This window comes from Chlorocebus sabaeus, chromosome 1 (genome assembly GCF_047675955.1).
Source record: "Chlorocebus sabaeus isolate Y175 chromosome 1, mChlSab1.0.hap1, whole genome shotgun sequence".
NCBI classification, from domain to species: Eukaryota; Metazoa; Chordata; class Mammalia; order Primates; family Cercopithecidae; genus Chlorocebus; species Chlorocebus sabaeus.
The window spans coordinates 47,442,500-47,455,125 of record NC_132904.1 but is presented as its reverse complement, the minus strand read 5'-3'; the positions used below and the strand labels follow the sequence as shown (position 1 = coordinate 47,455,125).

At 50.8% G+C, this 12,626-nt stretch overlaps 1 protein-coding gene across 16 annotated transcripts in view; it reads right to left on the bottom strand.

The window, feature by feature from the left end:
- Nucleotides 1-12,626, bottom strand: part of ABCC8 (ATP binding cassette subfamily C member 8) — an 84,543-nt gene that overhangs the window by 12,483 nt on the left and 59,434 nt on the right. For 8 of the 16 annotated variants that reach the window (XR_012093648.1, XR_012093649.1, XR_012093650.1 and 5 more), the window contains exons 17-27: nt 11,324-11,359; nt 9,687-9,722; nt 8,877-8,975; nt 7,749-7,833; nt 7,025-7,105; nt 5,213-5,350; nt 2,953-3,078; nt 1,928-2,033; nt 1,466-1,707; nt 1,200-1,366; nt 73-142 (exon numbers count right to left, since the gene is read on the bottom strand). Coding sequence is in view for 13 of the 16 variants with exons in the window: in XM_073017932.1 (XP_072874033.1) it covers nt 73-142; nt 1,200-1,366; nt 1,466-1,707; nt 1,928-2,033; nt 2,953-3,078; nt 5,213-5,350; nt 7,025-7,105; nt 7,749-7,833; nt 8,877-8,975; nt 9,687-9,722; nt 11,324-11,359 (1,186 nt within the window). In the remaining 3 variants the exon portion in view is untranslated. The remainder of the gene's footprint in view (nt 1-72; nt 143-1,199; nt 1,367-1,465; nt 1,708-1,927; nt 2,034-2,952; nt 3,079-5,212; nt 5,351-7,024; nt 7,106-7,748; nt 7,834-8,876; nt 8,976-9,686; nt 9,723-11,323; nt 11,360-12,626) is intronic. The other 8 variants (XM_008005380.3, XM_008005392.3, XM_037999630.2 and 5 more) reach the window with 3 other exon arrangements.

Sequence of the window (12,626 nt, the reverse complement as noted above, 5' to 3'; positions counted from 1 at the left end):
TCAGACAGGAGAAGCCCCCAGGGGTCTGGGGTGTCTCTGGACAGGGAGAAAGTGTGGCACCGTCCTCTGTACCTGGTCGATGGTGTTACAGTCGGATGAAAATCTGTTCAGGATGCTCCCAAGGGGCGTGGTCTCAAAAAACCTAAGAGGCAGTCAGAGGAAGAGTTACTCATTCGTCCATTGATTTACTTCCTGTTTACTGAATGAGATAGTTACTTATTTCATATAAGTGTCTTTGGAGTCATTCATGGGTCTGGCCTGGCGTCCTCTGCCAATCTGTAGATATCTGGCCTGTATCCCCGTGAATTCCTGCAGCTGCCCAAAGGGGCGCTGGCTTTTCATTAGCCTCTCAGGTTCTCAAGCCCATCTGACCACTGCCGCTTTTCTCAGCTGCCGGCTCGGCCTGACTCAGCAGCTGTCCTCCTGGGACACAGAGTCCTCTCCAGAGGGACAACCTGCCAAGGGGAACAGGGCCCTGGGGACAGCCTGCTGGCTGGCTGACCCAGAGTCAGCCCAACCCCAACCAGGGAGTTTCAGAATTACAGAGCTGGGGCAAACAGAGTCAATAAACTCGGCGGCCATATCTGTGGGCCACGGAAAACTCATGAGGCTGGAAAGTGAAAAGTGCAGTTAGACAGTGAGGTCTAGCCTTGACAAGGGGCCAGAAAACCTGTTGGCCTGTTGTGTTTTTAAACCAAGTTGGCCAACCAGTTGGGCAGTGACAACTTTAAACCTCTTTGACATCCAGTGGACTTGGAGATTTTTATCCATCCCATTACAGGAAATTATTAATAGAATAGCTACCTGTTCCCCCAGTGTGAAAACCTGAGGCTGGCTGAAGGAGAGAGAGGGAGGGGAGGGTAGGGAGCTGAACTCATGGGTGGGGATGGGCAAATTACACCTGCTTAGGGAGAAGAAACCAATCTTTACCTGGATGTGCAGACGCTCTCTTTAAAGGGCCATGGTGACAATTAGATGAGCTAACCACACACAATGCCTATCACAGTATCTGGCTGAGTAAATGCCAGTTTCTCCCTGCTTCTTGCACAAGGAGGGCACTTTTACACACACTGTCTCCTTGAGTCACCTCCACAAGCTTGTGACAGAGGTTGTATATCCCCATTTTATAGATGGGAAGACTAAGGCTCAGAGAACAGTGACTTGCTCACAGCCTCAGCCTGGCTAGGGGAGAGGGGTACCTCATAGGGGCTAGGATGATCCGGTTCAGCAGGCTGCGGTGCAGCCTCTTGGCCACCTTCAGCCCTGTCCACTCCACAGTGACAGACGTGACGAGGCACAGCACGATGCCCAGGCTGCAGAGCACCGTGAACACCATGGCGTAGACAGTCTGGTCGAGGGAGCACTCCTTCACAGGCAGAGAGTGAGCTGGGGTTCTGGGGTGCCCATGGGCTCAGCCCTTCCCCCACCCCCACTCCCAGCCTCTGCCATGGGCCACCGGTCACACCTGGCTGAGGGAGCAGTTCCTGGCTGCAGGGGTCAGGGTCAGGGCGCTGTCGGTCCACTTGGCCAGCCAGTAGTCAATGGCTACCAGGACCATGTGCTTGAGCAGCTGTGAGAAGACCAGCAGCGACAGGAGCAGGATGCCGGCAGAGGACAGGTACTTTGCGCAGGCTCGCCATGGGATCTCGGCACGCTGGTGCAGCACAGACGACAAGTTGTCGTCCTCATCGCTCTCAGCTGCCTCCTCTGCAGGCCGCAAGAACCCAGTCTGTGGCTACACATTTCCATCCCTCTGAGGGTGAATCAGGGGGCATTTTATCCCCACTTACAGAGGGGACAACGGAGGCACACAGAGGGAAGCCACTTAATCAAAGGCACACTACTGCACCACACCCAGAACTCCAAACCTTAGCCTCTCTGTGGCTGATCAGACCTCAAGCCATAATTTCACTCCCAGTCCCATCACCTGTACCTTCCTCCTCTTCCTCATCCTGCAGAAGGCCATCCCTCGAGGACATGGTACGAGATAGACCCTGGGGTGGCTCTGTGGCTTTTCTCTCTGTGACAGTCTCCTATAAGACAGATGTGGCCTGGCCAATGCCTTCAGGGTATATGGTTGGTGGGGGAAGGGGAAGTTAAGGGATAACTGCCCTAGTGATGACCAATGTCAGGTTTCCACATTGTCCCTGCCTGAGGGAGGAGCAGACAGACACACATTCATCTTGCCAGGATTTAGTCCTTCCCCTTCATGAGATAATAGCACCCCCATATCCCTGTGGGGAACCACTCTTCCCCTATTTTTAGTCTCTGTGATTCAGGTGGGTCTGGCTCCCAAAGTGGGCACATGACTCAGGACAGGCCAATCCTCATATTCCACATCCCTGGCCACAGTGATTTGTTCAGGGGTGGGCACATGAGCAAACTGGACAAATGAGACTCAGCCCTGGAACTTTTGCTGAACTATGGTGAAAGAGGCGCTTTTTTTCTGGCAGAGTTGTTGAGCTGGGAGAATGTAAACCTAAGACTGCTGCTGGCCCTCACTGATACCATGAGAATGGAGCCAGTTTGAGGGCAGCAGAGTCAAGAGGTGGGAGAAACAGATTTCTGATGACACTGACGACCTGGCTCCAGCACACTTAAAGCTATGACACACCTGGACTTTTTGGTTTCATGGGTCAAAAAATCCTTAACTCCCTCTTGTTTTCTTTGCTTAGTTTTCTTTGCCAGTTTGAGTTGATTTTCTGAAACTTGGCAACTAAATAGTATCTGACTATCTCAGGATAAGGCAAAGGTGCCCACCTGATTCTGCCCTAGGTGCCTGGCACAGGTACTGTCTCTTCTCTGGTAGGAGCAAGTTCATGCCCAGCTCCCACATCTGCCCTTTAGGGGGCTTCCTGGGGCAGTAAGGACAGGAAGACCTTTATGAGTTCAGGTTCTAGCAGAACCTTCGCATCCAGGGGTGGCTGCTTGGCTACCCCTGGATATACCCACCTTCTCCAGCTCTTGGTCCTGCCGGTTCATGAGGGTCTTCCAGTGCTCAAAGAGCTGGCACTCAGACCTCTGGAAGTCCTTGAGGGTACCCTCCCTCTGGATGGTGCCATCCTTCATGGCAATGATCTGGAAAGGCAGAAACAAACCTAGTTTGGGGGCTGGCTGGGGAGGAATGGTGGTCACATCCCTCAAATGTGGAGTCTGAGGTGGAGGTGGACACATCCCTTTCCTCACTACAAATGGCCTCCAGCTCATCCACTCAAGTGGGCTGGTATTGATAACCTAGACCCACCAACATACTCCTAGGACCTAGAGTTCGGTACATCTGAGGGGCAATTCTCAATGGCTGGGTTTGCAGAGCAAATTAGTGCATCCTGCTCAGGCAGGCTTGTTACCCACAAGGACTCCACCCATGGCAGCAGCTGTCATACACTATGCAGGCTCATTGTACACTACCCTTAGCTCCTCTTGACCGTGGGTCTGGCAGCCTCCATCAGGGCTCAGCAAAGCACCTGCTGGTCTAAGTGTGTGTGGCCATGCCTCTTTGGAATCAATAAATCTTTTTGTTTGTTTGTTTTTGTTTTTGTTTTTGTTTTAGACAGGGTCTCACTCTGTTGCCTGGGTTGGGGTGCAGTGACACCATCTCAGCTCACTGTAATCTCTGCTTCCTGGCTCAAGCCATCCTCCTGTCTCAGCTTCCTGAGTAGCTGGGACCACAGGTGCACGCCACCATACCTGGCTAATTTTTTGATTTTTTTTTTGTAGGGACGGGGTTTTACCATGTTATGCCAGGCTGATCTCGAACTCCTGGGCTCAAGCAATCCACCCACCTTGGCCTCACAAGGTGCTGGAATTACAGGCATGAGCCACTGCACCTGGCTCAATAAAACTTTTTATTTGGAACACTCGATGACACCACCACGTAGACCTGCCATTAATTCAGACACCTACCCTTGCTGCCCTCACCCCCTCCCACCCTATGCTGGGATTCAAGGGGCTCAAGAGTCCTGGTCACTGGTTCCTCAAGGAACCTAGCACTTCTGTGTTCCTCAGGATTGTCCTGAACTACAAGGTATTGCTACGGTCACTACAGAAACTCAGAAGCAAACCTTCTGTATCTGTATATATATTTAAATCTTTGGGTCTTTGGGTCTTTTCTTTGGGTCTTTTTTCTTTGGGTGATTTTGGTTCTTTTTTATGCTGGAGGGGTCTCATTATATGTGGAAGGAAGATTTATCTTGGGGAAAATAAGCAGAGCCATTCGGCACAGGTCAAGCTCAGAGAGGGCCTCAATTTTGGCTATTGTTCAGAGGAAAATTTATATAGGTGTAGGCAGGACCTAGATTTCAAAAGTCACATGAGCTCCCTCTTAAAAATTAAATGCTTTCTAATAAACCAAAAAGTAAGTATTTTCTACCTACTGATGAGTATGGGAATTTAGTTAATGAGGGGTTTTACAACATTGGACTCTATTGATAATATTAAAGTTTCTTTCTTTCCTTCCTTCCTTCCTTCCTTCCTTCCTTCCTTCCTTCCTTCCTTCCTTCCTTCCTTCCTTCCTTCCCTTTCTTCCTTCCTTCCTTCCTTCCTTTCTTTTTTTCTCTTTCTTCTTTCTTTCTTTCTTTCTTTTTTTTTTCAAGTTTTCAGAGACAAGGTCTCACTCCGTCGCCCAGGCTGGAGTGGAGTGCAGTGGCGTGATCATGGTTCACCACAGCCTTAAACTCCTGGGCTCAAGTGAACCTCTTGCCTTGGCCTCCCAAAGTGCTGGGATTACAGGTGTGAGCCACTGCACCCAGCCTGAAGTTTCTATTACTACTGCTATTGCTTGGTTCCATATTTCCCATATGATTCCCGGGGTGGTGCATCCATCCACCCCGGGAAAGTCATAGGATGGGAAGATGGCTTTTCCATCCAAATGGGCACTCCCAGTGGCCAGGGGGATGGGTCATCAAAAGGGCAGGAATCAGAAGGTAAGAAGTGAGCGTGTGATTATTCCTGAGACTTCTTGGTGCCAGCCTTGAGTGTATCACCGGGGCCCAGGCCAGGATGGGGAGTGCCTGTGGGTCTGGGTGACACCAAACCCCTGGCCTGTACAGGGTCTCCCTGAGATGCCCAGCATGCATAAAGTCATCCAGTGCTGGCCTCTTATGTTTGTGGCCCTCAGCAATTGCTACCAAGACAACTGATTGGTTCCTGCCAAGATGCTTGACAGCCTCCCCAGCCCTGGCCCCTGTAGCGTGACCCCTTTGTTCCCCCTCACCCAGTCTGCATGGGGCAGGTACTGCAGCTTGTGGGTCACTAGGACTACTGTCCTCTTGTCGTCCCGGAGAAGCTCAAGGATGCCAGCCTGCATCAAGTGGTCACTCAGATGGATATCCAGAGCTGAGAAGGGGTCATCCTGGGCAGAAGGGAGAGAAGGAGAGTAGAGGGTAGGGACAGGTATGGCGGGGAGGGGTGACAATGAGTATAAAATCCATTAGAGTTCTATCAACTTTGATCTAGGGACTGAAGTTAGTTAGCTGTGTGGCTTTGGACAACTCACCCAACTTCCCTGGGCCTTGGTTACCTTATCTTAAAATGGGGCAGTTGTCAGATATCACTCTCAAACAGATCTAATCACTTCACTGCCTGACTCCTGGACCTTCAACAGCTCCCCATCATCTCTAAAGTCAAACCCTGTGGGCTGGTGTTCCACGTGCTTTATAACGTCTCACTTTCCCTTCTAGACTCATGTGCCATCTGTGCTTTCCCAGCACTCTGCATTCCAGGTTCCCAGGAAGCCTGCCGTCTGGGCCCTCTCCTGAGCTGCTCCTCTGCCTGGAGCCCTGTTCTGCTTTTTGTCTGTCTTGTGAACGCCTACCCATCCTTCGCTCACCTAAGTACCAGCTCCTCCGCGTCCTGTCCTGACCCCCACGCCTACCCTTCCTTCCTCTCTCTTCCCGTGACACTGGCGCAAAGCCAGATCTGATCGTTGTTTGTCCGTTGCTGACTATGGCACTCCCAAGAACTGAGACTTCTTGTGCTTGTGGCTGGCACAGAGTAGACGCTTCATCAACATTTGCTGAAATAAAATGTCCGCCTCACTTTTCTCTAGCAGGGTTGTTTAAATCTCACAAGGGATTGCAAATACACCAATGCTTTGTAAAATGCTGTGCATGTGTCAGATGGTAACGGACACTAAGAACCTTCCCACTGTGAAGTGTCTTTAGTAAAGGAGTGCTTGTGTGTGTGGTGTAGGGAAAGGGGAGGGAATAAAGCTGGAATCAGAGACTTGGGCTTCCTTCTTCCAACTCCCTGTGCAAATGGCCTCCCTCTTTCCTTCTGTTTAATCGGCTTTCCCTTTGAGGCTCTCCTCCAGGAAGCCCTCCCTGATTACTCCAGCCCTCACAGTTGATTGCCTGGACAAGTCCTCCTCATAGTTCATGCCGCACAGTTTGGTTTTGAACTGGGCTGGATCTCTTGAACTGGGTGAGCTCTGTCTGTCTTATCAGATGCTAAATCTTTGAGGCCAAGGACTGGGTCTTAGAATTCTTCAGTGTCAGTCAAGAAACCTGACACAACAGAGCTTGACACAAAGTAGCGTAAAGATAGCGAATAAGTTTTATCTCATGTTTGATAGCTAGTGGTTACCTAGAGTGCTGTGTTGAGAAGGATTCTGAGGATGAGTTAAGGTCTATGGGAAATAATGCTGTGAACAATTAGCAATGTCTGTCCTGGGCATCAGATGGGAAGTGGCAGCACACATTCCGTGTATCAGCCATTCTTATAGTTGGGCTGCGTAAGTGTTGAGGGGTTGGGCTGTCCCACAGACAGGCCGCCTGTAACTACAGCTTGCCTCTCCTCATTGGCTACTGCAGAGCTCAATCTGAAGTCTGCAATGGGTCATTCGTGCTCTCCTTGCCTGCCTCAGTTTCCCTATCACTAGGATAATTAGGCAATATATCTGGCAGGAGGGGTTTACTCCTGGAGAGGGAGATTGTTGGATGACGGTGGGTCGGGGGGAGGTGGAGGTTAGGCCTGGGAAGCAGCCAGAGACCAGGACCCCAAGGGAACTGCCAGCTGGTGCACTCACCAAGAAGACGACGTTGGCATGCTGGTAGAGGGCTCGGGCCACACTGATTCGCTGGCGCTGACCACCAGACAGGTTGATGCCCTGTCACCAAAGAGGAGGAACAGATCATGCCCTCAGCCATTCAGGGGACACTGTCCTGGCCCCTACTGGACTGTGAGCTCTTTGGGACGGAGGCCTGGCTCTATCCACTTCTTTGCCCGCTTTTCGCCTTGCAGAGAGAAGGAACTTGAGTGTTTACTGAATTCATTTGGAAAAGGGGAGCACGAGCCCCAAGTCTTTAAAGATTCATCCTGTAGGTGCTAGGGACCATCTGACCAATGCAAAAAAAGACAGAGGCAGTAGGGATTTAAATCACACAAAGGAAGGACAGTCACAGGAGAATTCTATTCCTCTAAGCTTGTGGAGGGGACCCCATCCGGAGGATGAACAGGAAGAAAACCACCCAGGCTGAGCACAGTGCTGCGTGGGCTCTCAGTATATACCTGGGGCACAAATGAAGAAGATCCCAGCCTGGGAGGGTGCTAAGCTGACCTTGCCCTCCAAGCAGGACTGAAAACCTGTCAAAGGACATCATCAAGGACATCATGTTTGACCTCTCTGCAGGCAACTCTTCAGCCTTCAATGTCTCCTATTTCCTAGTTACCCACTCTCCCGAGTAGTGTCTCAGGGCGTGATAGGTTGGGGGTCCTGGCTTTGAAAAAACCCCTCAGAGGCTGCTACTAACCCGTTCCCCAATCTGGGTCTGGTCTCCATGGGGCAGGATGTCGATGTCTGGCTGCAGAGAGCAGGCCTCAATGACCATCTTGTACCTGGCATGGGTAGAGGCAGAGGGTGCACCTGGTCAGCCTGGTCAGAGTTGGCCTGAGCACTTGCAGAGGGTCATTAGTCTCTGGGTAGCTGTGCCCAGGGTAAGCAATGGCTTTAATGGGCCTCCCGCTCGGGTGCAAGCAAACACCATGTGAGCTTGAAAAGAGCTGAGATCAGCACTTCACACAGCGTTTGGGCAGGTTAAATACTAGAAGGATGGAATTGGTTGGGAGCAAACATGCAGAGTAAGTGATGAAAAGGCACTCATGGTCTCTATGCAGTGGGAAAAGCTGCAGCCGGAGCCCATGCTAGGGGCACTGCTAGGGAAAATCACTGCTGGTTGGTTTAGGCAGTAATGATGATGGCTGGTCAAATATTTGCCCATTGTTCCTCTCATACTTCCCCAGCCAGCCCTTGGCCTGGGCAGGTGCCAGCCAGAGTTCATGGAGGCATCAGTGTATCTTGGTGAAAAACGTGTATTTAGGTGTTAGGCAGCTTTGGATTTGAGACCCATCTTGGTCACTTACTGGCTGGGTGGCCTTGGGTAAGTTACCTAACCTTTCTGAGACTTGGTTCTTCATCTGTAGAGTGGAATAATAATAGTACCTACCTACTGAGGTTGTTGTAAGCATGAGAGGAAATTCCGTGTACAAAGAGCTCGGCACTGGGCCTGGTATGTGATAAGAGCTCAATCGATGCTAGCCCTAACTATTATCATTGGAGGGAAAATAGTGCAGAAGCCAGGCGAATGGAGACTCAGAGAGAGAGCTGGCTAGCCCTCCCACCAGCTAGAGAAAAGGCAGCAGGCCTCTCTCCCTTCCCTCCGCACCTGCCCTCTTCCCTCCTGGAGCTGGATTGCCCCGATGCTCAGGCACACCTGGCCCCTCTCCTGGTGCACCATATGGAGAGGCTGGAGTGCAGATAAGCGCCTGGTGAGTGAGATGGCTGGGTGTGGGTGATCGATGGAGGGGCCCGGAACTGGGGTAGGCTGGCCAGAGACAGTTCCTCCCTTCCCCCATCCTGCCTCCCTCCAGCAGGCTTTTACCGTTGTTTGTTGAAGGGACTCTCAAAGATGATGTTCTCCTCCACAGTGGCATTTAGCAGCCATGGTTTCTGAGAAGCATAGGCCACAGGGCCTCTCTTCCTGGAAGAAGCAGGGTGGGAGTAGGGGTTCGGGAGGCATTCTCAGGGGCTTGTTCTCAGAGGCAGTTGTCAAGCCGATTGCTCAGATGGGGGCAAGGGGATGGGGAGATGCAGCTGGTAGAAATCTGCTTAGCGTGGCCTCTGGTGGCCTTGCCTTTCCCCAGGCAGGTTTGAGAGGTCTGGGTCTCAGCTGACTGGGGCAGCAGGACCTCATCCCCTCCCTGCCCTACACCCAGCCTGCCCCAGCCCTGCAGTCTGTTGTTCCTTAGTCAGGGAGGAGCCCAAAAGTATGACCAAACCAAGGGAACACTCAACTTTCGGCTTCCTCCCTCTTTGGGTAGCCCTCAAGTCACTGAATTTAGCAGGTAATTCTCCAAATGGAGGAACTTTTTTTTTTTTTTTTTTTAAAAGCAGAGCCAAGGAAGCAACATTTTGTGTGATGTGGTTTTTGAAGACAAAAAGAAAAAAAAAAAAAAAAAAAAAGAGATCCCAGATAAAAATGATCTTGTGTGAAGGGAGTAAATGAACGCATAGAAACAGCAGCAACTCCTAAGCCACCTGGTGGAGCACAGGGCCCTCCTTGGGCTCCCCCAGACGCTGGGGCTGGGGCTGGGGCCTGGGGGCTGCCCTCCAGAGTGATGTGGCTCCCTTGGGCCTGAGAGCGCCTTGGAGGGGGCTGACCCTGGAGGGCAATGTTCCCAGGATGTGGTACCTGATATCCGAGCCGGTCGCTGTCTCCCGCTCTGGGCTGCAGCAGGGGAGGAAAGGCACACTGAGCTCTCATGGGAGTGAACCGTGTCCTCCAGGAAGATGCTGAGCTCCCTCTAACCCAACATGAGCATGCCTTTACAATCCGCAGGACCCAGTCTACAGCTACAAATGCTGCATAGAGAGGTGTGGAGAGTGGGGTGTGGCCATCTTGGGGAAGCCTCTGCTGCCTGACCACGTGGGTGTGTGAGGAGGGCCCTGGAGGACCCAGTTAAGAGGGAGAATAGGGAGAGGTGCCATTGGTGCAGGCTCTGGGGGGAAAACTTGCCAGGTCAGGGAGTATGCAGCCCACTATGTGGCTCCTCCAGACCCAGCCTCTGTATTCGGGTCGGAATGAACAGGCTGAGATCTGCGGCTGATACAGTTGCACAAATAGCCGGGGCAGGGAGCGCTCTGGACAGAGCCAGGCCAGGCCAGGCCAGGCAGGCTGACACCAGCACCTGCACTCTGGGGGTGGGAACCCATGGCCACGGAGCTGCGAGGGCTTCAGGCATGATCTGCAGCGCATGTGGCCCCATCAGAAGACAACCATGGAATGTGGGGGATCTGCCAGGGAAGATGTCAGGTGCAGTGCCATGTGCCCTGGACTGCCCAAGCTGCTCCCATGTCAAATATTCTGCCACTCTGTTCTCACCCACACACGCACACTTGTCACACGCCATGAGGTCTGATTTTTGGCTCAAGAAATACTGTCACTACCGTTACAGAGGCTGAGCCTGTCATCACATACTGATACTTGGGGACAAAGAGGGAGAAAGGGCAGAGAAAATACAGCAAAGTGAAGCCTCTTTGGTGTTGGAAAGCAAAGGCCGGAGGCTTAAACTTATTTATAAAGCTGAGCCAACCTTCCCATCCTGACTTCATACCACCCCTAGGTGTCTCAAATGTTCTTGGGAGAGGTGGGGGGAGGGAAAGTTTTGAGGGACTCAGAGCCTCATTAATCTATTTCACTCGGATTTTTTAGATTTGCACATTGAACACAGAGCAACAAGACTGAATTTTCTGCGAGGCCTGAGGGACACCCATCTCCTTTTCTTACAGCCGTATTTCTCAACTTTCTTTTCCATTGTCACTCCTAGAGCCTTTTTAGATATATATTTTTTTTCTGTCTTTCCTGTCACTTAAAAAAGAATCAGAGGTTTAGAATACCTCTGAAACTAAAAGTACATTCACAAGGTTGTACAACTATCACCACTATCTAATTCCAAAACATTTTTATCTTCCCCAAAAGAAATCCCGTACACATCGGCAGTCCCTTCCCTCTCTCTCCCACCAGCCCCTCACACCCACGAATCTATTTTCTGACTCCATCCACCATGACATTTTAGCACCACAGATACACTGCTATCTGTTTGGTACTTTGGACAGTCACAAAGCATTGCAATGTCTGAGTGTTTTCCGCCCCCAAGAACCAAATTTTGCCCTCATTGAGAATGCAGGCCTTAGCCCCATGTCTCTGAAAATATGTAGGCTGCACATCCCTGAATCCACACTCAGCATTCCCCACCCACAAGTCCCCCGCTCCCACTCTGCCCCTTCCCTTTGTTGGGACCCACTTCTGACCCAGTCCCAAGGCTGTACCTGGGGTCCTCTCCTGTCTCGCTGTCAGGAAGGCTGCTGGGACACAAATGGGAAAGACCAACACCAGTTAGTTCCCGCCCCAGTGCTGTTCCATCACGTTGGGTCTTAGGGGTGAAGGAATCCCTACCCCTCTCATCCTCCCACCCATTCCCAGGGTTTCCAAATGGCCTCTGTGGGGTCAGAAAGCACCCTTCTCAGTCTCTGTCCCTCCCACAGCACCTGGATGGGTACCCTCCAAATAACATGTGCTAAATCAGCATTCCTGGCATTGACTCGGAGCAGCAGTGAGGCTGGCTGGGCATCAGGAGCATTTTATAGTTGGAAAACTAAATCTTAGACAGGGAAAGTGAGAGGACAAAACCATTTCTAATAGCGTTTTCCAAACTGTGGATAGGGACCCAATCACTGGGTCTGGAATAAGTAGGCGGCAAGTGCATTCGAAGAAAAAGAAAACAAAAAAAAAAGGGATAGATGAAATCAGTGTGTACTGCATGTGGTACTACATTTTTCATGATTTTTTCTCTTGTTTATAAATGCATAAATATAGTGGACTGTAATGTCAAATGCTTTTCATACTGTGGATTATGATAACTTAAAAAACACTGAGTGAGGTAACTTGAATTGTGATGGCAATTTTGCCAGTGCTGTATCGCCTCCCCTAGGACACCTCTCAACCTTCCAGAAGCAGCCACTTGCCAATGAAATATATACTTCTGACATGAATATTTGGGGGAAAAAATCTTTATTTTCACACAGATCTACTTTAATAATACTAAAAACAGCTAAAATTTATTGAACTTTTATAAGCACTGTAGTAGTATTCTCTCTCTCTCTCTCTCTCTCTCTCTCTCTCTCTCTCTCTCTCTCTCTCCCCCTCCGTCCCTCCCTCCCTCCCTCTCTTTCTCTTTTAGACAGGGTTTCACTCCTGTTGCCCAGGCTGGAGTACAACGGCATGATCTCAGCTCACTGCAACCTCCACCTCCTGGGCTCAAGTGATCCTCCTGCCTTGGCCTCCTGGGTAGCTGGGATTACAGGGACGCACCACCATGCCTGACTAATTTTTGTATATTTTTTTGTAGAGACAGGAATCTCCCTATGTTGCCCAAATCCTCCAGCTTTGGCCTCCCAAAGTGCTGGGATTACAGGCAGTGAGCCACCGTGCTCAGTCACTACTGTCTCTTTATAAAGCTCAAAATAACCATATGAAGGAGGTTTACTTTGTTAGCCCTCACTTTACAGATAAAGAAAGTGAGGCTCAGAGAAAGGCTAAGTAACTTGCCCAAAGTCACACAGCCAGTAAGTA